We start from the raw sequence: 27,203 nt of genomic DNA on the forward strand, positions 1-27,203 counted from the left end.
ATGCAGAAGCCATTTTGACTTTTTTTAAAAAAACCATCCACCATCTTGACTTTTTAAAAAACATGGGCAGAACTGAGGTTTTGTTGTTGAGACAGATAAATAAAAAAGTAAGGTTCTACATTCAGGCAAGAAAAACGAAATGCACAGGTACAGTATAGGTGGTACCTTGCTCAATAGTAGTAACTGTGAGAGGGATCTTGGAGTCCTAGTGGACAACCATTTAAATTTGAGCCAGCCGTGTGCAGCAGCTGCCAAAAAAGCCAACACAGTTCTAGGCTGCGTAAACAGAGGGATAGAGTCAAGATCACGTGAAGTGTTAATACCACTTTATAATGCTTGATAAGGCCACATTTGGAATACTGCATCCAGTTTTGGTTGCCACGATATAAAAAAGATGTGGAGACTCTAGAAAGAGTGCAGAGAAGAGCAACAAAGATGATTAGGGGACTGGAGACTAAAACATATGAAGAATGGTTGCAGGAACTGGGTACGTCTAGTTTAATGAAAAGAAGGACTAGGGGAGACACGATAGCAGTATCCCAATATCTCAGGGGTTGCCACAAAGAAGAGGGAGTCAAACTATTCTCCAAGGCACCTGAGGGTAGAACAAAAGTAATAGGTGGAAACTAATCAAGGAGAAAAGCAACTTAGAACTAAGGAGACATTTCCTGACAGTTAGAATCAGTGGAACAGAAGTGGCCTCCAGAAGTTGTAAATGCTCCAACACTGGAAGTTTTTAAGAAGATATTGGATAGCCATTTGTCTGAAACGGTATAGGCTTTCCTGCCTAGGCAGGGGGTTGGATTAGAAGACCTCCAAAGTCCCTTCCAACTCGGCTATTGTATTGTATTGTAAATCTATGCCTCAAACTCAGAGAGAGACGGAAAAAGGGTTGACTAATTTCTGTGATCTCTTTCTTCTATCTATTTTGAAACACACACACTCACACACTGGCTCCTAACAGGATACTTGTATTCCTGACGATGATCCGGGCCGTCTTAACAACATTATGGGCCCTGGGCAAAAACAGTGTCCTGGGGCCCCTACAACAACTACTCAGAGGAATAAAAATGTAAATGGTCGATAAAATTAAACATATATTTATTTTACTGGCACTTCCAACAAAATCGGTGTTGAAGCATTAAAAACTTGCCTTGCAGCAACAAGTAATCATTTCGAACAACACATGAGACTTGAAAAACACAATATTACTCAGAAAGCCATACAGTTGCTGTATTGATATGATACAAGGTGCATTGGAGGGTTAACATACACAGATTAGTAAGGGGCTCCTATGCTCATGGGACCCATGGGCAATTGCCCTGGGAGTGATATCTATCTTGATCATTCTACAATACCCTAAAAGTTTGCATGAAATGTTGTAGCCTGCACAGTACTGTTAGCTTATTTTTTTTCCAGTAGTTTCTTTTTATCAAATCTCTCTTGGCCACCACAAAGAGTTTTGCAGTCTGAATTCGATGCATGACAGCATGTGTGTGTGTTTGCCTCCAATAATGAGTCAATATAAAATGCAAGTGAATTATTAATGCTAGTTATTTATAGTTAGCTGAAGACTGCAACTAAAAACAGAAACTCGGCAAAGGGTTCATCATTCCTTCAGTGAAAGCTTTGATTCTTTAGCTATTATGCATATTTACTTTCATAATCATACATACATTCATATTACATTCATATGTCTATATGTGTGTGCATGCATGCATGCATGCATATACATGCACGCATTCAATCAGACATGAACTTTAATGGCTTCAAATATATATATTTTTGCTCATTTAATTCAACCCAGCTCTGAGTTACAAAAAAGAAGAGGAAAAAAACTTGGCAGGCAGCTTGTCCATATGGTCTAATTACTTTTTAGTATTTTTTAAGGGGGGAAAAAAAGAAAGGTTTATGAGTGATATTAAATTGGAAAATAGATCCAGTGAAGATTTTCCTTTTGCATTTTAAATATGCATATTACATAAATAGCCACCATTCCTTAGAATTTTGGATGCCCGTCAAATTCCTGAACTACAAAGTTGTGGAGGTTAATCTTGAGGGAGAGAAAGATAATTCTCATATGCCACTTGGCTTGGTTTATTCCAGATTAGGTAGACTTTCCAATTTAATAAAGCACATTTTGCTCGGAACAAAAACAGAGGTAGGTCTCACAATTGCACATTAAATGCTTTCCATGTGGTTGTGGAAAATGGAATGAGTTGGATTATCCTAGAAGCATCCTTGCAGCATTCTCCTCAAGTTGCTTTTTTTTTTTATTAAAGGAGAATCTGTAAATTATGAAAAGCTGCAACAGGCAAGCTTAACTGAGAGCAGCAGTTTAGTTTTAATTTTTGGATTTTGGAACGAATGATTTGGTCACCTTCAGCGCAGAGAAGTATAGCCCACTTGGAAGAGTTGAAATGTTTTCCCCTCTGCCATTTGATGGCACTGAAGGCAGAAGAAAAATTGCAGAAGAATGTAGGTTTTCTCTAGTCTTGAGGGGATCCATTTTTCTCGTCTTTGCATTTTGACTGCGTGGATAGCAATAGCACTTAGACTTATATACCATTTCACAGTGCTTTACAGCCCTCTCTAAGCAGTTTACAGAGCCATCAGTTTGCCCCCAGCAATCTAGGTCTCCATTTTATCAACCTTGGAAGGGTGGAAGGCTGAGTCAACCTTGAGCTGGTGAGAATTGAACTGCTGGAAGAAGAGGTAGCCTCTGTCTGAAATGGTATAGACTCTCTTGCTCATTCAGGGGGTTGGACTAGATGGCATGATAGCAGTGTCCCAATTTTTAAAAAAGATTTTTTAAAAGTTTTGGTTAAACAGACAAACACAACACAAAAAAATAAAATAAAATCATCTTTCGTTACATATTGTAGAAGTGTGTCGATTGGTTACAAATAACTTTCGTGCATCTCTTCCACAGTCATTACTTATAATTCATTTCACATTGTATATTTTAAATCAAAAATCTTTATATATCTTACTATCAACATCCCACAATTCTCATTTGACTATAATTGTTTTAATGTCCTTTTGCATAAAATAATCCAAAATTGAAAAACACAACTACATAATGACATTTCATTAATTATTTCTAATATCATCCAATAACATTACACCTTTATAACATGTTCTAAGTAAGAATTAATTATGATTGATAGCAAAATTTCTAATCCTGTTTTCCAAATCGCTATTTACTATTTGTATCCTAAAACCTTTTATTGAGCCAGTACATACATACATACACACACACACACACACACACACACATATATATATTGTTAAGTATATCCCTTGTCATTTCATTGTTATTATTATAATTGTTATTTATTAATAGAAATTCATTCGCTAATTATATCAGGTTTCCTCTCTTCAAACCAACACATGTGTGTACCTTGTTATCATCAATTATTTATTTAACATATCACTCTAAAGATTACTAAATTACTAATCACTAATCATATTGTAGAAGCGTATTGATTGGTTACAAATAACTTTCATGCATCTCTTCCAAAGTCATTGCTTATAATTCAAATCACATTATGTATTTTAAATCAAAATCTTTATATATCTTACTATCAACATACCACACTTCTCATTTGACTGTGGTTGTTTTAACATCCTTTTACATGAAATAGTCCAAAATTAAAAAACACAAGCACCTAGTAGCATTTCATTAATTATTTCTAATATCATCTAATAACATTACCCCTTTATAGCATGTTCTAAGTAAAAATTAATTATGTTTGATAACAAGGTTTCTGATCCTCCTTTCCAAATCGCTGTTTACAATTTATATCTCAATTCCTTTTATTAAACCAGTACATATATATATTGTTCATTATATCCCTTGTCATTTCATTGTTATTGTTATAGATATTATTTATTAACAAAAATTCATTCACTAATTATATCAAATTTCCTCTCATCAAACCAACACATGTATGTATCTTATTATCCTTATCAATTATTTATTTAACGTAGCACTCTAGAAATTACTAAATTACTAATCGCTAGTTACTAAAATTAACTATTTTTATTTATTTATTATCGTTTCATATATCAGCCTGTATCCTTCCAGTAATAATACAGTCTTATTTCTTTTGTTGGAATTGATCTTCTATTTATTTCCTTAATAAGACTTCTCTCCGCAGCTTGTTGCTTGTAGCATCGCCCTCCATCTGCTATTTTAATCAGGTTATCTTTGGTTATCAATCCTGCTTCTGAGAAGTTCTCTCTCCTTAAATCCATCATTTTTCTTCTTTTTTCTTCTTTCATGCCTTGAAATCCGGGGTATAGTTCCTATTGATCTAATTCCCTTTTCCATACTCCCCTTTTTCCACTTTCAACCACGTTCACTCCACTGGTAAAGTAATCAGTTGTCTTGTCTTTATAATCATTTTCCCTTCAATTTTTGGGACTCTGACCCCATCATTTTTTGCTGTTATAAACTCTATTTTTTTTCATCTTCTTCTCAATTCTCTCTGTTATTTCTAATAAATTTTGAATTCCAGCCAAGATGTTTTGCAAAGTTATTGTTTCTTTTAAATATTGTGCCATTTTAACAAGCTAGTAGATACTGCCACTCTGGCTTTCAAGGCTTCTTATATCATTTATAATCTTCAAAAAAGAAGGTTCTGTTTCTTTTTCTTCCCCACAGCCAGTAAGACTCTCAAAGCGCACCTGTAAAAACAATTCATGCCCTTGCTTCTTATTTCTTTCTATAAACAAGTTGCCAAGCCTCGAGATACAAAGTCAGTGAGATCAAAAGGAAAAGAGAAAGTGCATTGTTTCAAAAACTCAAGCCTCCAGCCTCCAAGTGGCAGTATTGCTTCCTACTCTCTAATGTTATTTCAAACTTAAAAGAAACAGAGTTCTTAAATAGAATTAATAGCAAGTAATAAAAGTCCTTGTTGAAATCAAGAAGACTTTAATCCATAGGTTAAAAAAAATAGAAGAAAAACTGATCCGTTCTCTTTAAAAAAATAGTTGCGAGCACTTCAAGGCAGGGCAAGAAGCATTGGATGGAAACTAAACCAAATAAAGGACCAATCTAAAACTAAGGAGACATTTCCTAATATTGAGAACAATTAACCAGTGGAATGGCTTGCCTTCAGAACTTGTGAGTTCTCCCATCGCTGGAGACCTTCAAGAAGAGACTGGACAGCCACTTGTCTGAAATGGTATAGGCTCTCTTGCTCATGCAGGGGGTTGGACTAAAAGACCTCCAAGGACCCTTCCAACTCTGTTATTCTACGTCAAGTACTGCATTCTAAACCACTGTGCCACCACAGCTCCTAATTGGATGCAGTTATTGCTGGAGAAACCTGAACACAATGAAATCTTGTTGTTGAATATTTCTTTTAGATAGCTGAGTGGTCCAGGCAATTAAATTACAGCTGGGAAACAATCGCTTTGGCCCAATCCTCCTTGGTGACTATGGAGGGGGTGGGGGAAGAAGTCATTTGCTATGCTTTTAATGCAAATTACTCAAATCAACACTTGCTAAAGCAATATATTACAGAGTCACACCTCCCCAGTCTTCTCCACATTTCCCTTCCCTTCTGCATCTTTCAGGCCCTTCTTTTCATTCCCCTTTCTGCAAAAGAACATTTGGAGGTAACATTCCATAGTCAACTTTATGGTGCAAAAAAAAAAACCCTTACCATTTGTGGCATTGCTAAATGGTACCTTCAACTGCACTGACATTAAACATTTAAAAGCTTTTTCTCTTTTCTGTTATCCGTTATTACAGTAACTCTCTCTCTCTCTGTTTCAATATAGTTTTGTTTTCATAACAAAATGCCTGAACCGGTAGTAAAAAAATTGGCAACCCACCACTGATATAAAATTGGCAAACCATTACCGATGTATATGTAAATGTATATGTATATGTATATGTATATGTATATGTATATGATGTAGATGTAGATGTAGATGTATATGATGTATATGTAGATGGAGATGTATATGTATATGTAGATGTAGATGTAGATGTAGATGTAGATGTAGATGTATATAAGACCTCCCCAGATAATAAGCCCAATGGGGCTTTTGAGCGCATGCGCTAAAATAAGCCCTCCCCCGAAAATAAGCCCTCCCCGAAAATATTGCAACACAGCAGAATCCATGAGGTGACAGTGTGTGTGTGTGTGTGTGTGTGTGTGTGTGTGTGTGTGAGAGAGAGAGAGAGAGAGAGAGAACTACTTCCTTGGTTTACTGGCAAATTCAATTTTTTTGCCTTGTTTAACTGCAAGAAAATCAGAAGTAACTTCTTTATAATCCCTTTTTTGTTTGATTTTTTTCCCAATTTTGTCTTCCCTCTTTTCTTCTTTCAACTTTCTTCTTTTTTCATTCCAAATATTAGCTCCTGTTAGTTTTTATTCCATATTAAATATTTTAATAAAAGCTTTTATTTTTTATTTTATTTTTAAAGGAATTTGATTTTTAGAAAATGCTCTGCATCGCCTGGCTTTGTCTGTGCAAAGCAGATAATGTCACTGAATCCATCACTCACTTTTACAAGGATTTTTTTTTAACACCCGTTGCATAAATCCTCTTTTAGTTACATTCCTGGGCCTCTCAGTTTAGTTTTATCTTCACTATTTATCATGTAATCTGAATGACATTATCTTTTTAAGTGCTGTAAAATTGTGCTTTCCTCTTTGTAGAATCCATTAAGCATTGATTACTTTGTCTTAGTTCTATTGTTATTATCAGGGTTGTTTGGTTTTTGTCTTATTGCTGATTGCCTGCTTTTGTTTTTTATTGTTTTCATCATTTTATTGTCTTATTGAAATTTTCTTGCAACTGGACAGAATATAAAAAAAAAGAGAGAGAGAGAACGTAACATGTATTAGCACATCTATAAATTGGTGACAAGCTGTCAGAGAGGAGGGGAAATTAGAGGTGGGGGAGAAATGAGTGACTGTGCTGACAATAGCTGTAGTATTCAACGGACGATGGAATAACAGAATTGAAAGAAAAAGTTGGGGGGTCTTCTAGTCCAACCTTCTGCTCAAGCAGGAGATCTTATACCAGCTGATACTTTACACCAGTTGCAGCATCCGAACTTCAGATCAGAAGTTGCATGTGGGGCAAGTCAACAACAACAGATAAGGAACAGTTGAGTCTTCTCCAAGCCATCAATACTGGTAGCGACAGCACTAATGGAGATAACAGAATAGCAGAGTTGGAAGAGACTTTGTAGGTCAGCTAGTCCAACCCCCTGCACAAGCAGGACACTCTACACCATTTCTGTCAGATGGCAGTCCAGTCTCTCCTTGAAAGCTTCCAATGGTGAAGCTTCTGTTCCATCAGTTGATTGTTCTCACTGTCAGAAAATGTCTCCTTATTTCTAGGTTGAATCTCTCCTTGGTCAGTTTCCATCCATCATTCCTTGTCTGGTCTTCAGATGCTTTGGAAAATAGGTTGACCCCCTTCTCTCTGTGGCAGCCCCTCAAATATTGGAACACTGCTCTCGTGTCTTCCCTGGTCCTTCTCTTCACTAGACTAGCCATGCTCAGTTCCTGTAACCGTTCTTCATACATTTTAGCCTCCAGTCCCCTAATCATCTTTAGTTAGCTTTGATTATTACATGAGATGTTCTTCTCAGCTTGGTTTCTCTTATTTAGGATGCTGACATGTCTATAAAGGCTGCAAGTCAGAAAGAGGGCATCACTCTACTCCAGCTAAGGATCAGGTTGAGGAAAGGTGTCCTAACTTTAGAATGATTATTCTTATGTTGTTGTTAGTTGTGAAGTTGTCACCCCATGGACAACATTCCTCTGGGCCTTCCTGTCCTCTACCATCCTCTGGAGTCCATTTAAGCTCATGCCTACTGCTTCGGTGACTCCATCCAGCCACCTCCTTCTCTGTCATCCCCTTCTTCTTTTGCCCTCAATCCTTCCCAGCATCAGGCTCTTCTCCAATGAGTCCTTCCTTCTCATTAGGTGGCCAAAATATTTGAGGTTCCTCTTCAGGGTCTGGCCTTCTAAAGAGTGGTCAGGGTTGATCTCCTCTAGGACTGACCGGTTGGATGGCCTTGCAGTCCAAGGGATTCGCAGGAGTCTTCTCCAGCATCAAAGGCCTCAATTCTTTGGCGCTCGGCCTTGTTAGTTTAGCCATTCCTATACCAGGTGAGATTTATACTATTTACTCTCATCATTATAAATCTATGGAGAAAAGAAGAGCTCATCTGAAATGTGAGTACTAAAACTATATATCCCCTTCCTTTTCTAGTTTTAGTTTTGCCTGGATTGGCATGTGCTCAGGAACGGGTAAATTGTTAATGGGGAGTTATTGCATCAAACGTTAGAAAGGGGCAGCATTTTGATCATCCAGCCACAATCACCTTCCCCCTGGGGATGGTCTTCTCTCTCTCAATGAAGATTTTGGATCTAGAGCCATGATGGCGAATCTATGACACACGTGCCACAGGTCATGCGCATATGCATGGGGGGGGAAGTCATGAGTGCATACATGGAGGTCACGTGTGCATGCATTGGGGGAACATACACGCTTTCAACCCTCGGCACCAAAAAGGTTAGCTATCACTGATCTAGAGGTTGAATTTGACTCGTTATTTAAATTCAAATTATGTCCTCCATATCTTTTTGGCAGACTTAAAAAAAATGATATATTCAGCTTTCTATGTTTTGTCTTTCTTCCTTAGAAAGGTACTCAGTTTTATTTTTCATTGTTTTATAACAAATTAATTTTTGGAGACAATCTTTTCACATTATTAACAGCTCAGCTCTTTCTTCTTTCCAGTTAGAGATGCATGAATTGTTCTGTTAAACAAAAGGTGAATGATTCCATGTATCGTTTGAAAAGAAAAACAAATTCAAATAGCTAATAATAACTATGATTTTCTTTCTTTCTTTACATTTTGCTTTCCTGGGGGAAAAAAGGGAACAAATTAATTTGAATATTGCTTTTGATATTTTTATTTTTTTTTAAAAAAAAAACTTGGTTTCTGCAATACTTCAGATCTGATTTCCAAAAAGGGATTTGGATAATATCAGAATGGGATTCATGGTATAGGGATGTTACATTTGCATTCCCACAAGCTCTGAAACATGTTTTGGAGGTCAAATTTCCATCCTTACTCTCAATCAATCAATATCACGTGAGGTGCTTGTACTGCTCTATAAAGGTCACCTTAGTAAGACCACACCTAGAAAACGGCCTCCAGTTTTGGTCACTGCACTATAAAAAAGATGTTGAGATTCTAGAGAGAGTGCAAAGAAGAGGAACCAGGATGATTAGGGGATTAGAGACTAAAACATATGAATAACGGTTGCAGGAACTGGACATGGCTTGTCTAGTGAAGAGAAGGACCAGGGGAGACCTGATAGCAGTGTTCCAATATTTGAGGGGATACCACAGAGAGGAAGGGGTCAAGCTATTTTCCAAAGCATCCCAAGGCCAGACAAGGAATAATGAATGGAAACTGACCAAGGAGAGATTCAACCTAGAAATAAGGAGGAATTTTCTGACAGAACAATCAACCAATGGAACAGAAGTTGCCTTCGGAAGTTGTGGGAGCTTCATCACTGGAAGCTTTCACGAAGAGACTGAACTGCCATCTGTCAGAAATAGTGTAGGGTCTCCTGTTTGGGTGGGGGATGTTGAACTAGAAGACCTGCAAGGTCCCTTCCAACTCTCTTATTCTGTAATTCTGAAGCCAAGGAAGAGGTTGGCAATGGTCAGCCATTAAAAATGTGGGTAGCTCTCCTGAACCTCGAATGAGCACTTGGATCCAATCTTTTCCAGCAAGCTTATGACAACCAAACCAGGCACTTGGGGCAGTAGCAGAAGTGGTACTCAGCCGGCTCAGACTGGTTCGCCTGAACCGGTAGCAGAAATTGCACACACACACCCTGACTCTATGGCAGCAATGAAGAACCTTACTGGAACTGGAAGTGACTTCTGGTTTGCTCATAGGGTCGTTTTTTGTCCTCTGAAGCCTTCAAGGAAGCCTCCAGAAGGCTCCTGAAGGCTCCGGAGGGCTAAAACCGGCCCTATAAGCAAACCGGAAGTCCGTTCCTGAACTTCCGGTTTGCCTGTAGGGCCGTTTTTTTGCACTCCGGAGGCTTCAGGGAAGCCTCCAGGGAGTGGGGGGAAGCTGTTTTCACCCTCCCCAGGCTCCTATAAAGTCTCTGGGGAGGGCGAAAAATGGCCTAAAAAAAAGGCTGAAGTTAGCATGCGCGCTGGCCAGCTAACAGGGCAACGCTTTGCATGCTCTGACAAATGCCTACGCGTGCCACCTGTGGCACACGTGCCATAGGTTCGCCATCCTGGCTCTATGGCATCCTATTTAGGCACGTTACCAAAGAATCGTAATAATTTTAAAAATCTTTTAACAATTGTTAAGAAAAAATGTTGTGGACAGTGTACTTGTGAGCTAAGGAGACTATCAATTCTAATGCAAAGTATGAAAAAAGAACTCTTGAAATTTCATTTTTGGCATCACTTCTTCCCCCTTTTCCTTTTCAAGTTCATTTTTCAGGCTTTTTCAATAGGAGAGCTAGCCTAAGAAGCACACTATTTCTTTTCATCTGGCAGTCTAAGTAAAAGTAAATCAACACAATGATACCTTTTCCCTTAAAATGATTTTGGTTTCTTCAGCTTTCCCAAAAATGAATCTGAAAATAGCTGTCAAGAAGAATTAAGGAGTTTTCAAAACAATGATATGGGATTGTCCCATTCCACTGTAACATCTGTATTTTTAAACAGAACACAAATTTATTCATGTATTTTCCTACTAGAAATAGAAAAGAAGTATATATTAATAAAACAAAATTGTTTTAATTTTGTTGTGCCACGCAAAAGCCGAGTATTTGCATGATACTCATGGAGGGTATTGGTACAGATTCTATTCCACAATGCTTTGTGCAATAAAATATTACTCTGATTCAGCTGAATTGATTAAACAGCCTCTTTGGGGCATTCTTGGTGGAGGCATTTCATTAAAGCAGGAACTTCGCAAGAGACTTTGCAATCTTATTTATCTGAGTGAGGCTTCTGCAGGATAATATCCTTGAGAATTATTATTAATACATTGAGAATCTGAATAATAGAAAGTAACTTGATAGAATGTGCAGGGCTGACGCAATTTAATTTGATAGGAATGAACATGCCTCTGAAGTTTTTAATTTACCATGCAATTTATTGTTCAACCATAGTCCACCTAATAATATTATGTTTGATAAATTGCAATTAAATAAAATATGAGATGCTGATGAATAACCAAAAGAATGCTATGATTTCTTCAATCAATCATCATGGCATAAACAGATCATCATTTTCAAAGAAACATTTCCCCACTTTGGAGCCATTTCACCTCTGTTGAATAGAAATAGGAATAGAAACAGGAATAGGAATAGCAATAGACTAGACTAGACCAGGGGTGAAATTCAGCAGGTTCTCACAGGTTCTGGAGAAACCAATAGCGGAAATTTTGAGTAGTTCGGAGAACTGGCAAATACCACCTCTGGCTGTCCCCAGAGTGGGTGGGAATGGAGACTTTGCAATATCCTTCCCCCAGGAGTATGGAGGGAATGGGGATTTTGCAATATCCTTCCCCCAGGAGTATAGAGGGAATGGGGATTTTGCAGTATACTTCCCCTGCCACGCCCACCAAGCCAGAGAACCAGTAGTAAAAGAAAATTGAATTTCACCACTAGACTAGACTAGACTAGAATAGAATTTCCAGTGCATAAACTGTTAGTATACACATAAGCAAGAACATCGTAAATCATAGATCATAAGATACAATCATAAATCATAAGGTACAATAAACAAAGTGATAGTCATAAGATACCAATAGGAGTAGGTAATAGAAAAGGTGAGAAGGATAATAGTAATACAGCCCTACTACATGATTAGATACCTTAGGCTAAGAAAGTGCTGTGGGAGTTATGTGTGTAACAGAGTGATGGCATATGGGGAAAAAACTATCTCTGTGCCTAGTTGTTTTGGACTATGGTTCCCTATAGCGGTGTCCTGAAGGGAGGAGTTTTATTGTTTATGTCTAGGAGGGGCCTGTAGATATTTTCTCAGCCCTCTTTCTGGCTTGTGCAGTATGCAGGTCCTCAATGGAAAGCAGGGTGGTTACAATTGCTTTTTCTGCAGTGCTAACTGTCCGTTGAAGTCTGTACCTGTCCTGTTTGGTGCCAAATTAAATAATTATAGAAGTACAAATGACACACTCACTAATTCCCCTATAGAACTGTATCAGCAGCTCCTTGGGTAGTCTGAGCTTTCTGAGTTAGCGCAGGAAGCACATTCTTTGTTGTGCCTTTTTAATTGTGGTTCTAATGTTAGATGTCCATTTCATGTCCTGGGAGATTATAAAACCCCAAAATTTGAAGGTCTTTACTGTTGATATTGTGTTGTTTAATATCATAAAACATGGTAGACCAGGAGGGCTTCTCCTAAAATCTACAATCATCTCTACAGTTTTAGGTGTTCTGTTCCAAATGGTTCCGGCTGCACCACAGGGCTAGTTGTTCAAACTCCCATCTGTATGCAGATTTATCACCATCACAAATGAGACCAATGATTGTTGTATCATCTGCAAACTTCGGTACTTTAACAGAGATATCCTTTGGGGTGCAGCCATTGATATATAGGGAGAAGAGAGCACACAGCCCTGAGGGGGTACCTGTGCTAATTGTACAAGTATTCAATGTGATTTTACATAGCTTCCCCTGCTGGTTCCTATCTGTTAGAAAACTTATAATCCATCAACAAGTGTGGACAGGCACAGCTAGCTGAGTCAGTTTTCTGGAATGATGGTATTTTTTCCCCATGTTTTATTTCTTTTATTTATATAACATTCGATTTCCATCAGTGTGTGATCTGGGCACAGTTATTTTTAAACAATCATAATCCACATATTTGTTGTAGTATTCATCACAATAATATTGGTAATACAATACTATTATAACAATAACTTAACATCTTCTTTAACAACTCTCCACATTAATATTTCCTCTTTTTATGTCGCCTCCTTTCTGACTTCTGTTTTTGTTGCCTAGCCATTGATAATGCATCCCAGATCAAAAAATATTCAGTTTCTTCTTTGTCCTTAATAGTGAGTGTTAATCTATCCATTTCTGCGCATTCTTAATTACATTCTCATCTGATGGAATCTCATCGTTTTTCCATTGCTGTCCAAATACAATTCTGGTTGCGGTTAGTATATGTAAAACCAGATATATATAGTCTTTTTATTATATTTTTCCAGTATAATGCCCAACAAAAATATCTCTAGTTTCAAGTCTATGTATTGCTTTATCATTTTTTTTCCAACCAAGTATGCATTTCCGTCCAGTATTTTTTAGCTTTTGGGCATGTCCGCCACATATGGTAGTATGAACCAGATGATTGATTACACTTCCAGCATTTAGCAGATCTATCTTTATACATTTTTGCCATGATGGAATTGAATGCTGAGCTGAAGTCTACAAAAAGATCCTTGCACAGGTCCTTGGGGATTCAAGATGTTGTAAGATGTAGTGCGATGCCACATTAATAACATCATCTGCCAATCTATTTATGCAGTAGGCATATTGCAAGGGTCTAGCAGAAGATCTCTGATGATTTTCAACTGGGCGAGCAGAATTCTTTTGATGGTTCTTTATAAGATGTCAGAGCAACTGGTCTGTAGTCATTCAGCTTCTTGATGGAGGGTTTCTTGGGCACTGGGATGATAGTAGAACGTTCGAAGCAGGAAGGGAAATAACATATCTCCAGTGATTTATTTAAGATGGATAATGATAGATGATAAACAATACAATTAAATTGAAAAATAAAAGAAGATAATGGGCTCGTGAGCCTCCAAACCCTATGATCTATATCAGCGGTTCTCAACCTGTGGGTCGCGACCCCTTTGGGGGTCAAACGACCCTTTTACAAGGGTCGCCTAAGGCCATCGGAAAACACATATTTTCAAAAAAAATACGGAAAACATAAAATAATTTTATGTTTGGGGGTCACCACAACATGAGGAACTGCATTAAAGGGTCGCAGCATTAGGGAGGTTGAGACCCACTGATTTATATGGAAAGTTGGTAGCTCTGGCATTTTATTATTTTGTCTCGCTTCCTTTGATCAACAGCTTACCGTAGTTCAGGGGTGTCAAATTCACGTCATCACGGCGGCGTCACATGAAGTAACAGGACTCTTTCCCCCTTCGCTAAACTAGGTGTGAGTGTGGCTAGCATGTGACAAATCTAGCCTGCGGGCCAGGAGTTTGGCAGCTCTACTGTAGATGCCTTAATAAGTTACTGCCTAGGGCCGTGATGGCAAACCTATTGCATGCATGCCACAAGTGGCACACAGAGCCCTCTCTGCGGGTACACCAGCCGTCATCCCAGCTGAGCTCCAGCACGCATGCGCATGCACCTCCCGCTGACTAGCTGGTCTTCGGGTCTCTGCTGGGCACGTGTGGGGGGCAGGGCACATGTGGGGGATGTGTGACAGCATGCATAGAGGGTCGGGGCACATGCACAGGGGCCCCCGCGCATTCCATTTTGGGGCCTCGCACAGTGCCCCCACACTCTGTTTTGGCTTCCAGGTTGGTGCAGGAGGCTTTCCAGGCCCAAAATAGGGGATGGAAGAACTGTGTGTACCCCAGCCCATGCCCCATTTTGGGCCTGGAAAGCCTCCTGCACCAATCTGGAAGCCAAAAATTCATGTGTGTGTGTGGATCACGGGGGGCCACACATGCATGCACGAGTGGGTCATGCACACATGCGTGGGGCGGGGCACGCAAAGGGGTCATTGCATTATGGGTGCAGGCGCTTTCAGCATGCGACAGCAAAAAGCTTCATCACTGGCCTAGGGTGTATTTCCCTTTTGTAGGTGGCAAAATGGTATTTAGGGAACAGTTGTATACAATGCAGCTGAATAGACTTGTGCATTATTTTCTTTGGGGATGCAACACGAGCAGTTAGTAGTTGTTTTTTTGCACTGTTTTTCTGAAATCCAGAACATCATCCAGCTGACTCTTCAGGCTGGATTACCATACCCTACAAGGGCGAAAACGTCTATTCTCAAGTTAATTCATGATCAGATTTACTGTTAAAGTGAATTCCATGTACAGATGTGAAATGACTATTTATATAGTAGCATTTTCACCACACTCTTCCTCCTTAAACATTATGGGTTTAAGGAGAAGATCTGTTTTAGTCTATGGTATCCAATTAAGAGGAGCATGGTAACACCTTATCTGATTAACCAATTGCATTAAAATGCATGAGAAATTGTATTAAAGGGGATTAAAAGCTTATACCTTTTAGTTCCATTTGTTGGTCAGAAAGGTGCTGTCAGACTCCTTCTGATTTGGAATCCCAATTAATAAGTCAATTGTATTTGACTTCTTTTCTCTCGTATCACTTATTTCTGCTCTCGTGGTAACAGAAATGAATACTTCACAAAAAGCTGAAGTGCTAATTATAGCTAAAGAGGTCATTTATATGAGGTTAAACGGTTTAATTAGAATTTATTTGAAGGTTACATAGGAGTACAAAAAGATGTTAAAGGGTTAACACATAAGAGATTATATTGTAGTCAGTGTTCTGTTAAAGTTTCAATTAATTTTTCCCATGGGTTTTTCACATTCTAATTTTCAACTAAATGAGACATCTGTTTCAGAAAAGGAAAACTTGCTATGGTTGTCATAGCAACTATCATTCTGTAGGAAAATTATTCCAAGAGTTATTTTACAACAGAAAGGCAGAAAATCAGTACATAAAGCAAGCATCCAAGAGTGAGTCGAGATTCAATCTTTTTGTATTTGACCTGTAAAAGTTGTTCATACATTTTTAACATAAGGTTAATTATACAGTAAACAAATTCTGTTGCAATACATTTTTTCTCCCTAGAGTCTTCCACACAGCAAGGATTCTCCCTGGTAGCATTAATATGGAAGGGGGAATCCTGGGAGGCATTGGCTCCTTTTGGGAAAAATGACCTATGAGATTCATAGCTTTTAATGCTTCGTCATTAATACATTTCATAGGTGAAAAAATTCACAGGCATTTAGTACATTAGGTATATCTTTTTAAAAGTGCTTATTTTTCCTCAAGTATCTTTAATTGATTGAAATCTCAGTTCTTAATTAAATGAATGAATCATCGATAGCACTTTTTTTTAAAAATCACCCAGAGGAAATACTAAATGCCCTTGATATAATTCTGTAACTACAAAAGCAAAGATGTTTTTCAGTGAAGAGTCAAAGAGTTTCCAACTTGTTGGTGTCAAACACAATGAGAAATGAGCAGAAGCTTTGGAAATGTCAAGGAAAAAAAAACAATGGAGACTTAAAAATCAAATCTTTTCTAGGCTTCATTTTTTCTGCCAGATTTCTGGCACACTCAAGGTTGTCAGAAGAGAAACAGCAGAATTGCAAATGTGCAAGTTTTAGCGTGGTGCTTATTTGAAAGAAAAAAAAAATCTTCATAGTCTGGCAGATATTAACTCCAGGTTTTGCAGCTACAAAGAACAAGAGGGAAATTTCCCTTCTAATTAATGTATTTTTCCCCTACAAAGGAAGAAGCATTTTCCAAGAACAGAAAAAAGTCTTATGAATTTTAGGTCTAGGGATAACAATGGAGTTATGTATATATTTCTTCAATTCCGCAGGAGCAATACAGCTTTCTATTTTCAGTGCCATGGAAATATTACTGAATAACATTCCCTCTTTAAAGATGAATAAATTGTTAAGCCAATGAAAAAGGACATATTTTTAAACTACAATACAGTATAGGATTATATATACTGTCCTGTATTTTTGGAAACAGACGAACATGTCCATTTCATTTCAAAGATCAGTTTAGCTCAAATACATGACACTTTGCTTCTAGATAGAAATTTCAGGCAAGGTCTATATAAAGTGTAGATTTTGATAAAGAGACTCAAAGAATATTTGCTTGGGAATCAGTAGAAGATCCACTTGCTAACTGCAAAGGATCTGAATAACATTAATATCAAAATATGAGAGCTAGCTTGGTATAGTTTGGTATAGTGGGTAAGGTATAAGGCTACAGATAGGTATCAGGTAACTGAAAGGCTGTGACTTCTAGTTCTGCCTTGAGCACAAAGCTGTGTTGCCCCACAACCCCCCACCCCACGTATATGGCAAGAGTTCTACAGGTGTTTATTCAAACCCCCCAAACTGGTCCTCAGAAAGCCCCTGTTTCATAGGTCTGGATTTCAAGCTCAGCACAGCAAGAGTAACCGAATCCAACTGACACACACAAAGTCCAGGAAAACAGTCCAAGAATCAAACAGGCCATACGAGGCACAGAACTGGGCACATTGTTCCCTCAACACTCAAGTCCTCAGGATGGGTTTAAGTAGGCAATGCAGTGAAACCCGGTTCGGGTAAATAGGTAGTAAAAAAAAATGCTTTAAACAAGTTTTTTAAAAGTTCCAACGATCATCTGTGCAACAATCAGGTGTATTGAGCAATCGCCAGAACTTTTTAAAAACTTTTTAAAGCATTTTTTTTACTACGTATTCGTCTGAACCGGTAGCAAAAAAATGTTAAAAAAAGTTTTTAAAAGTTCCGAAGATCAGCTGTGCAACAATCAGCTATGCCGCATGATTTCTAGCGAATATAAATCTCAGGACAAAGCTGATTATTGCACAGCTGACGACGGGTCACCTGAACCGGTAGCATTTTTCTTTTTACTACTGGTTCAGGCAAACTGGCCCGAACTAGTAGCATTTCACCCCTGTACACAACCAATACTTGTCAGAATTTCCTGCAGCTCCTTCAATGTTTCTATAGGCCTCTTGGCAGCCTCTCGGACCAGTTTTCTTTTTGTTTATTCATCAATTTTGGAGGGACATCCCGTTCTTAGTAATGTCACTATTGTGCCATATTTTCTCCACATTGATGATTATTTGTGTTCCATGGTATATCAAATGCCTTGTGTACCCTTATCCTGACTGATACCTTCCAACAATAAGAGCCCTCTGATAGTAATACAATACAATAGCAGAGTTGGAAGGGACCTTGAAGGTCTTCTAGTCCAACCCCCTGTCTAAGCAGGAAACCCTATATCGTTTCAGACAAAAGGCTATCCAACATCTTCTTAAAGACTTCCAGTGTTGGGGCATTCACAACTTCTGGAGGCACGCTGTTCCACTGATTAATTGTTCTAACTCTCAGGAAATTTCTCCTCAGTTCTAAGTTGCTTCTCTCCTTGATTAGTTTCCACCCATTGCTTCTTATTCTGCCCTCAGTTGCCTTGGAGAATAGTTTGACTCCCTCTTCTTTGTGGCAACCCCTGAGATATTGGAACACTGCTATCATGTCTCCCCTAGTCCTTCTTTTCATTAAACTAGACATACCCAGTTCCTGCAACCGTTCTTCATATGTTTTAATCTCCAGTCCCCTAATCATCTTTGTTGCTCTTCTCTGCACTCTTTCTAGAGTCTCCACATCTTTTCTACATTGTGGCGACAAAAACTGAATGCAGTATTCCAAGTGTGGCCTTACCAAGGCATTATAAAGTGGTATTAACACTACATGTGATCTTGATTCTATCCCTCTGTTTACACAGCCTAGAACTGTGTTGGCTTTTTTGGTAGCTGTTGCACACTGCTGGCTCATATTTAAATGGTTGTCCACTAGGACTCCAAGATCCCTTTCACAGTTACTACTATTGAGCAAGGTACCACCTATACTGTACCTGTGCATTTTGTTTTTCTTGCCTAAATGTAGAACCTTACTCTTTTCACCATTGAATTTCATTTTATTAGATAGTGCCCAATGTTCAGGTTTGTCAAGATCCTTCTGTATCTTAAGACTATCTTCTGGAGTGTTGGCTATTCCTGCCAGCTTGGTGTCAAAGTTTTAAAGCTCTTTACAGATTGTGGCTTTTGCTGTAAGAGGTAATTGAGTAAGTATCAAAAAAAGTCCTACTAGAACAGCTGGATTTTATATGGGCTTGATCAGAGTCACTTTAATTGATGGCAGGGGGTACTGTTTACTATTTAACATCAGTTTGAATCTGATTGGGTAAGTCTGAGCATAGTCACATCCCTACTTAGGAGAAAGTGTGCACACATATGCAGCCATGTCATTGTACATGTTTTATTATTGTTCCCCTCTAAAAGATTTCGGTTTGTTTTCCAATTGAATTATACAGCTTTTATTTATTTTTATTTGTTTGTTTATCAAACATGTACAAGATAACAAGTATAGGTATGAACATAAACATGAACAAAGGAAGTAAATACAGATAAATGGGGACAGTAGGACAGGGACAGTAGGCATGCTGGTGAGCTTATGCACGCCCCATTTATGACCTCTTAAGAATGGGTTAGGCGTTTGAGATTGGAGCTATGAGGGTTTGAGGCTCTAACAACAGAGTCAGGTAGGCATTGCAGGTGTTGACCACTCTGTTGCTAAAGTCGTATTTTCTGCAATTGTATTTGGAGCGATTTACCTTGAGTTTGTATCAATTGTTTGCCTGTGTATTATTGTATTATATTAAATGTAGTATCTGTTACATTAAAAGTGGAAAAATGAAGGGTTTTAAAAATAATTTATAGGTCATTGTCCCTAACATGTCAAGGAGGGTGAGAGTGAACCTCTCAGGCTGTGGGTCCCCTTGTTGATGGTAGGTCCCCTTGTGGATGGTAGGTCTCCTTGTGGATGGTAGGTCCCCTTGTGGATGGTAGGTCCCCTTGTGGATGGTAGGGAGTGGTGAGCAACTTCCAAATGCCCATCAGATCAAGCAATTGTTGGATTTAGATTGCTCTTGAAATCTCTTCCTTTATCAGAATGTATGCACTGGGGTAATCCATAGTGAACAAAGAACTTCTCTACCACGATCTTGGCTACCACAACAGTGTACTGGTCCTTCATTGGGAAAGCCTGTGCAATGTACATATTGTACCAATGCATTCCCCTGGACACTGGTATCTAGTTCCAGACATAGGTAGTCAATGCAAACTAGCTCTATGGGCTCTTGATTTTGCAGGTGGCTCATTGGGATGGGAGTGAGAGGGGTAGGTCTTTCTTTAGATGCAGCACAGGCAGGGACTAACAGTAGTCCTCCATCTCATACAATGCCAGTAGAACCAATTTCTCACTAACTTGAAGGCTCTCCCTGGCCCCAAATGTCCATGCTAATCGTGTAGCACAATCAGCACCACTTCCCTATGTTCTTCCAGGAGGAACAGCTGCCACCTTTTCTTGAGCCTATCTGAGGGACCCCTACGATATCAGTATCCCATCAGGGGAGAAAACACACCCAAGGTAGGTGACTGATGGCTGATAAAAGTGACATTTCTCCGGTGATAGCTTCAACCCCTCTTCATGGCGTTGTATCAGGACTTTTTCTAGGTGCTTCTTGTGTCATTCTAGTGTCTCTCCAAAGATGATAATGTCATCTAGATAAACTAACACCTCGATCAAATTCATGTTCCCTACCATTCGTTCCATCAGCTGCTGGAAAGTCACTAAGGCTCCTGCTAAAACCTGACTCATCCAACTGTACTCTTAGAATATCAGGAGGCAAATGAAAGCTCTCTTCTCATGATCATCTGGAGTCATGGGAATCTGGTGGTATCCACTTCTCAGGTCGGACACACTAAATTACTTTGTTCCTGATAGGTAATGCAGAGATGTGAGGTGGTAAATCAGGGGTGTCAAACTCAAGGCCCGGGGACCGTATTTGGCCCACGGGGTGCTTAGATCTGGCCTGTGGGGCAGACCTGGAGACAGCGAAGGACCAGCCCATGGTTCCTCTGCCAACAAAAACGAAACCGTGTTCACTGCCATAGGGTTGCAGAAGGCTGTCGCAGCCGAAAATGGAACTCAGGAGCCTGTTTTCACTGGCAGAGCGCTCAGTCCGCTATAGGCGCCTCTGACATGAGTGACGTCAAGCTGGCCACTCCCACCCTGGCCACGCCCCCTGGCCCATGGATTAGCACCGGTCCGTGGCATGCCAGAAACTGGGCTACACAAACAAGCGAAGCCCCGTTCATGGGATGCAGGCAGCACACAAAACCACATCCCCTCTGATTCACAGAAAAACCTCTCTCCACAAAACCAGGCCCTGGTGCCCCAAAGGTTGGGGCCCTCTGTTCTAGCCCAACACCCTGCTATACCACTTCAAACAAATGATTATCCAATCTCTTCTTTAAAACTTCCAGTGTTGGAGCAGTCACAACTTCTGGAGGCATGTTGTTCCACTGATTAATTGTTCTAACTGTCAGGAAAGTTCTCCTTAGTTCTAGGTTGCTTCTCTCCTTGATTAGTTTCCATCCATTGCTTCTTGTCCTGCCTTCAGGTGCTTTGGGGAATAGCTTGACTCCCTCTTCTTTGTGGCAACTCCTGAGATATTGGAACACTGCTATCATGTCTCCCCTAATCCTTCTTTCTCTTAAACTAAACATACCCAGTTCCTGCAACCATTCTCAGGTGCTTTAGAGAATAGGTTGACTCCGTCTTCTTTGTGGCAACCCCTGAGATATTGGAGCACTGCTATCATATCTTCCCTAGTCCTTCTTTTCATCAAACTAAACATGCCCAGTTCTAGAAACTGTTCTTTATATGTTTTAGCTCCAGTCCCCTAATCATCTTTGTTGCTCTTCTCTTCACTCTTTCTAGAGTCTCAAGATTAGGAAGGAGAGACATGCATATTATGTTCTCCCTTCCCCTAAAACTGTTTAGTAACAGAAGAGTGGAATATTATTTTCTTCTACTGCTAAATTAACTGTATTAATTGCTCCAGTATTAACTGCCTGGGTGGAAATGCCAACTGATTTTCTGTCCACAGTAAAAAAAAAAAAGTGATTTAATTTGTGGATTAGAAGCATGTACACCTGATCTCCATAAGCATCTCATTCTGATACTCAGATGAGGAAACTTGGACATGATAGGGAGAATAACTACAGGGAAATAAATAAATCAAGAGGAAGATCTTTAAAAGAGTTATCTATTAAAAAAGAGGAAAGTACGATTTTTAAAGATTGCTACATCCTTCTGTCCCAGTAAATTCTTATGTTAGATGACACTGATTCTCTCTGAAAAATAGTTTGCATTCAAAATAGCTCTTGGTGTGCATATTTTTACATATATTTAGGTTTGTGTGTAATCTTGATAGGATTTCAAAGGTACACATTTAAAAATCAGAAAAAGGGCAGACAACATAATTTTCTGAAAATGCTATTAATGCATCAGTACGATGGAAACTGTGAGGGCTTTGAGGGCAGTTTCTTTGGATTTTGTCAAGCAATGTACAAGGAATAGTTCAGAAGACTTTCAAAGAATTATCTTTTTTTTTTAATGCAGACAAGGAGTGATTTCAGGCTACTCCAAAAAAGCATCTACAAAGAACGAGCAGCTGATACTAAACAGTCTTCAAGCTGCACTTATTATAAAGCTTATAAAATCATACCAGCCTTTCATTTTTTCCTTATGGGACAGAGCAAAAGCAGCAGGCAGTTAGCTTGATGTGACAACCAACGCATTCAAGTATTGATACAGAGTTTTTTTATTATTAACATTGATGTAATGCAAACTATATCAAAACTGCAACTGCAGAACAAAAGGTTTGAATCTGAAAAATGAGAGTAATAGAACTCATAGCAGGAGAATATGGCACAGATCTTTTTCCCCCCAAAAAAAACTACTAATTGTACATTTCAAATTTTGTAATCTAGAGATTAAAAAGGATCAGCCCAACAGTTTTCTTGGATCTGATATAATCCAACAACTTGGATTGGAAACGATATATATCTCAGCCAGGTTGCCCCTTCTCAGCCTGCAACTTAGTGGTGGGATTCAATTTCTTTTACTACCGGTTCTGTGGGTGTGGCTTTGTGGGCATAGAGTGGCTTTGTGGGCGTGGCAAGGGAAGGATACTGCAAAATTCCCATTCCCTCTGTGGTACCGGGTACCATTCCGCTATGGAATCAAAATGGGCAGAAAATAGGGCATGCAGAGGCCGAAAATAGGGCACACAGCGGCCAAAAATGGGATGTGGAGGCCAAAAATGGGGCCCGGGGACGCGGCAATAGGTTATGGCAATCCTTGCAGCCTGAAACAGCTGATCGTCGGGAGGTGACAATCAGCTGCTTGTGCTAATCAGGCTGTACTGAAACAGACTGTTCACTGTTTGCTGCAAGAAGGCAAATTGCTGGCAGACAGAAGCCAAAGGGTGGTGGTGGGCGGGGCTACATTCGGTATATAAGATGCACCCAAATTTTCACCCTGTTTGGGGGGGGGGAGTGCATCTTATACTCTGAAAAATACTGCATTTTGCATGAAGGAACTCACTTTATAATAAAGAGATTATCTAAACACAGTAGGAGAATAAATGCAGACATCCCAAGCAAGGCATTTTATTTTACTTTAGAGGTCATCTACACTGGTTCAAATGTGCTAAAATTAGTAAAAGCGTAATATTCATTGCTTATTAATGAATATTCTTTGAAAGTAGATATGGTAATGTTTTTTTTTCAGATTACACGAGTGTCCATGCATTATAAATAAACTCAGAATTGCAGTGGCACACACATGCTTTTGCAACATTTGAGTTGAGCTATTAGACACGTTGCCTGTGTGGATTCAGAGGCCTTCTCCTCTTGTACCGGAGCTCAGCTGGCTAACTACAGCATGTGTGAAGCATTGAAGACTTATCTTCCCCTTTTCTTTGGCAGGCAACCTTGGTTTTATGGCTGGGGCTTTAATCTTCCACGAGGCCAAGCACTCCTAGAGAAATGGAACCTAATTCCAGATGGAATAGACATTCTTATTACACACGGACCGCCTCTTGGTAAGAAAACACCGAAACACGCTTATCTGATTCAGTTCAATTTATATGTCTCTGCTGTGTCCTTGGGGACAGATCACAATTTTCAGGCTTTGCTTTTTCCATGCAGCTCTTCAGATGTAAATTGATGTGTTTCTGGGGTGATTACAGTAGTATTTCCTGTCTGCTTATTGCCCTAACATTAGTAAAGTCTCTTGATAGAATTGTCCTTCGTTAATCACTGGGAATAAAATAATTCAAAGTTAAAGCGGAGTTAAATTTGCATTGCAAATTTTTAAAACGCGCCTCACTGCAAGCGAACGCCATATCTCCCAACTCAAAGTTTCTACAAGTTAACAATCATATTTCTCAAGAGAATAGGGCACCATTAGATACTATCGAGGGCATTCACACAGCCAGTGGTAAAACAAACTCAAAATGGCAGCCACAATTTGTATTTTGAAGCTTTGACCTTTTTACGTGAAACATGTGTGGGGCTTTAGATCAACTACCATCTTGACTTTTTTTATACTTCCCATTACATATGCCCCTAGATCTTTTATCTCGTACCCAACTCTCATTTCCTGCCTTTCTGTAGTCCTTCTATCTAGGACTTAGCATATAAGCCAGAGGTGGTATGCTGCCGGTTCTGACTGCTTCTGGCAGAAATTTTGAGTAGTTTAGAGAATCGGCAAATGCCACCTCTGGCTGGCCTCGCCCCCATCTATTCACTGCCTCCTGAGTCCCAGCTGATCGTCTGGGTCTTCTTTTGTTGCCCTGCACAGGAGAACAGAGCTGGAACGCAGGTTAGTGGGGTGGGGAGGGAACGGGGATTTTGCAGTATCCTTCCCCAGCCATGCCCACCAAGCCACACCTACATTTCACCTCTGCGTTCTCATAACCCAACCCCTTCCCCTCCAATCCAGCCTGCTGTGGCTGATCTGGTGGGAACTGTATGAATTGTTCAGTTGAGAGAATGAATTGTCTCCTTCACTCCTCTTTCATTTAAAAAAAATCCTCTAACTTCTTTTCCAAATCACCCTTTTGATTTGCCTTTCTGTTCATATTTCATTCCTCTAGCAACCACCTGGTTGCACCATGTGCTGGGCCTTTCCCTTCTCGTTGGTTTATGTTCTTGCACCACTGTTAAGCAGTGACCCTCGGCAATTGCATATGGTGCCCTTGCGCAGGATTCTCAGGGACGTCGTATTGTACGGCAACTTGTCAACTTCTGCTGTTGCAAAACTTTGCTCAAGCAAAGAGAGGCTTGAAATTCAAGTTGTCGTCACATGACTGGAAATAATTCATTGTAAATGAGGTGGTATATAAAAGGCAAAAAGTATTTCCACTTCAAAAATTTTGCAAACTGAAATCCATGAAATTAACTTCTTCATTAAATTAAGCGTTATTTATGTTGAACATGTTTTTGTCTGCACGCAATGCCAACCTTCTGAAGCTTTCCCATATGTTTGCAACTTATTATGTACACCTGACTACACAAACTAAGAATAATTTATGAAACCTAGCGAACACTAAGGAGACTGCCTTAGATATTCTTTTCTTTCCATTCTTTTAAAATGTGGGTTAAACAGTAATCTGCAACCACCAGAAAAGTATAAATCAATGTTGCCAACAATCAACTAGGCCAGTGATGGCGAACCTATGGCACGCTCTCCCCAGGCTCCAGAGGCTTTATAGGAGCCTGGGGAGGGCGAAAAGAGCCTCCCCCGCCTCCCTGGAGGCCTTCCGGAGGCTTCATGAGCTTCCCTAAAGCCTCCGGAGCGCAAAAATACAGCCCTATGGGCAAACCGCAAGTTCGGAAACGGACTTCCTGTTTGCTCAGAGGGTCATTTTGACTGCTCCCGAGGCTTCAGGAAAGCTTCCTGAAGGTCCCTGAAGCCTTCAGAGCGCTTAAATCGACCCTCCGAGCAAACCGGTTTGCTTGGAGGGTCGTTTTGACTGCTTCGGAGGCTTCAGGGAAGCCTCTTGAAGGTCCCTAAAGCTTCCGGAGGGCTTCCGGGGGGGTGGGGGAGGCTATTTTCGCCCTCCCCATGCTCCTATAAAGCCTCTGGAGACTGGGGAGGGTGAAAAAAGCATGCAAAAATGGGGGGGTCGCGCCTGTAGTGCGCGCATGCACACTGGGGGGGTCGCACATTGCATTATGGGTGCGGCATGCCTGCAAACGACCCCCTTGCACTCTCCCCACTTATGGCATGCGAGCCAAAAAAGGTTTGCCATCGCTGAACTAGGCCGTTCCAAGTTAGATCCACAGGATTTCAAATTGTGATTTTAGTGGTCCCTGAGGTCCAAAAGTTTGGGGACCCCTGGTTTAAGCAACTGAAGGCAAGGTTAGAGTTAGATGCAGGAACACATTTGCTATCTCTGCTATTTACTAAAGCTGAGTCTGTGGCCTTACCTGGCACATGGTTTCACGAAAGGTCTCTGATGGCCACTCAGGTTGGATTCATTCTGCATGATACCCTAAGACCTTCAACTACTGCCCTCCATCTCAAATCCTCAATCTCGCAGAAACTCAGAGCTGTAGCCTCCGTAGTGCAGCAGCAAGTTCTTAAAATGAGCAAAATGAAGGTGCTTATTAGAGGAATTTATTCGCACTACGGAACAATTTGCTAATTTTCGCACAAGGCAAGCGTTCACTTCTGTTTATCCGGGTTAAATACGTGTAATTAACAGTTCCCAATATTCAGCTGAACTTTCCTTAGCGAAGAGAATTCCGTCCTCACTTTAAATTCAGCAATTTTCACCCCAGCAAGGCCTACCGTACCTAGGAAGAAATGGAAATGGAAGAAATCACAGTTGCCCTTTTCTGCTTCCAGCTTCTGGAATAGTTCACTTATTTGTCAAGGACTATTTCCAGGACTGTCCTGGGGTGGTGTGTGTGTGTGTGTGTGTGTGTGTGTGTGTGTGCTACAGCATGTGAAAACATTCCAGTTACCACTACATGACTGAAGCCTCACTCCTGTTTTGTACATACAAAAGGGCCGGGCATTGATCGCATTGTTATGGGAGTGGTACAGTGTCTTAGAGGTGGAGCTCTCGCCTCACAATCAGGAAGTTGTAAGTTTGATCTTAGGTAGCGGCAGATATTTCTCTCTCTGGGCATGCTGAGAATGTATCTACTGAACAAACTCTGCACTGGCGACAGGAAGGGCATCTGGCCATTAAACACTCATGGGATTATGGGGTCATTAAAAGATGAGGATGAGGATTGATTGCATTGTTATTGGTGTCACCTTGACTTTTTGACCCTGCACCCTTCTGCCCTGTTCACATCCCACCTGGAAGTGTCCTGAAGCTGGATTCTGCCATTTGTGTGAAGCTTCCTTAGCTCCTCAGAATGCATCACCTTGATTTCTTCAGCCATTATCCCCAATCAGAGCTCTG

The 27,203-nt window shown here is 40.0% G+C and overlaps 1 protein-coding gene across 5 annotated transcripts in view; it reads left to right on the plus strand.

The window, feature by feature from the left end:
• Window positions 1–27,203, plus strand: part of MPPED1 (metallophosphoesterase domain containing 1) — an 83,948-nt gene that overhangs the window by 49,947 nt on the left and 6,798 nt on the right. For all 5 annotated transcript variants that reach the window (XM_081958724.1, XM_081958723.1, XM_081958722.1 and 2 more), the window contains one exon: window positions 23,707–23,822. In XM_081958724.1, coding sequence (XP_081814850.1) covers window positions 23,707–23,822 — 116 coding nt within the window. The remainder of the gene's footprint in view (window positions 1–23,706; window positions 23,823–27,203) is intronic.

Source organism: Natrix helvetica (assembly GCF_964273705.1).
Source record: "Natrix helvetica genome assembly, chromosome: 6".
Taxonomy (NCBI): domain Eukaryota; kingdom Metazoa; phylum Chordata; class Lepidosauria; order Squamata; family Natricidae; genus Natrix; species Natrix helvetica.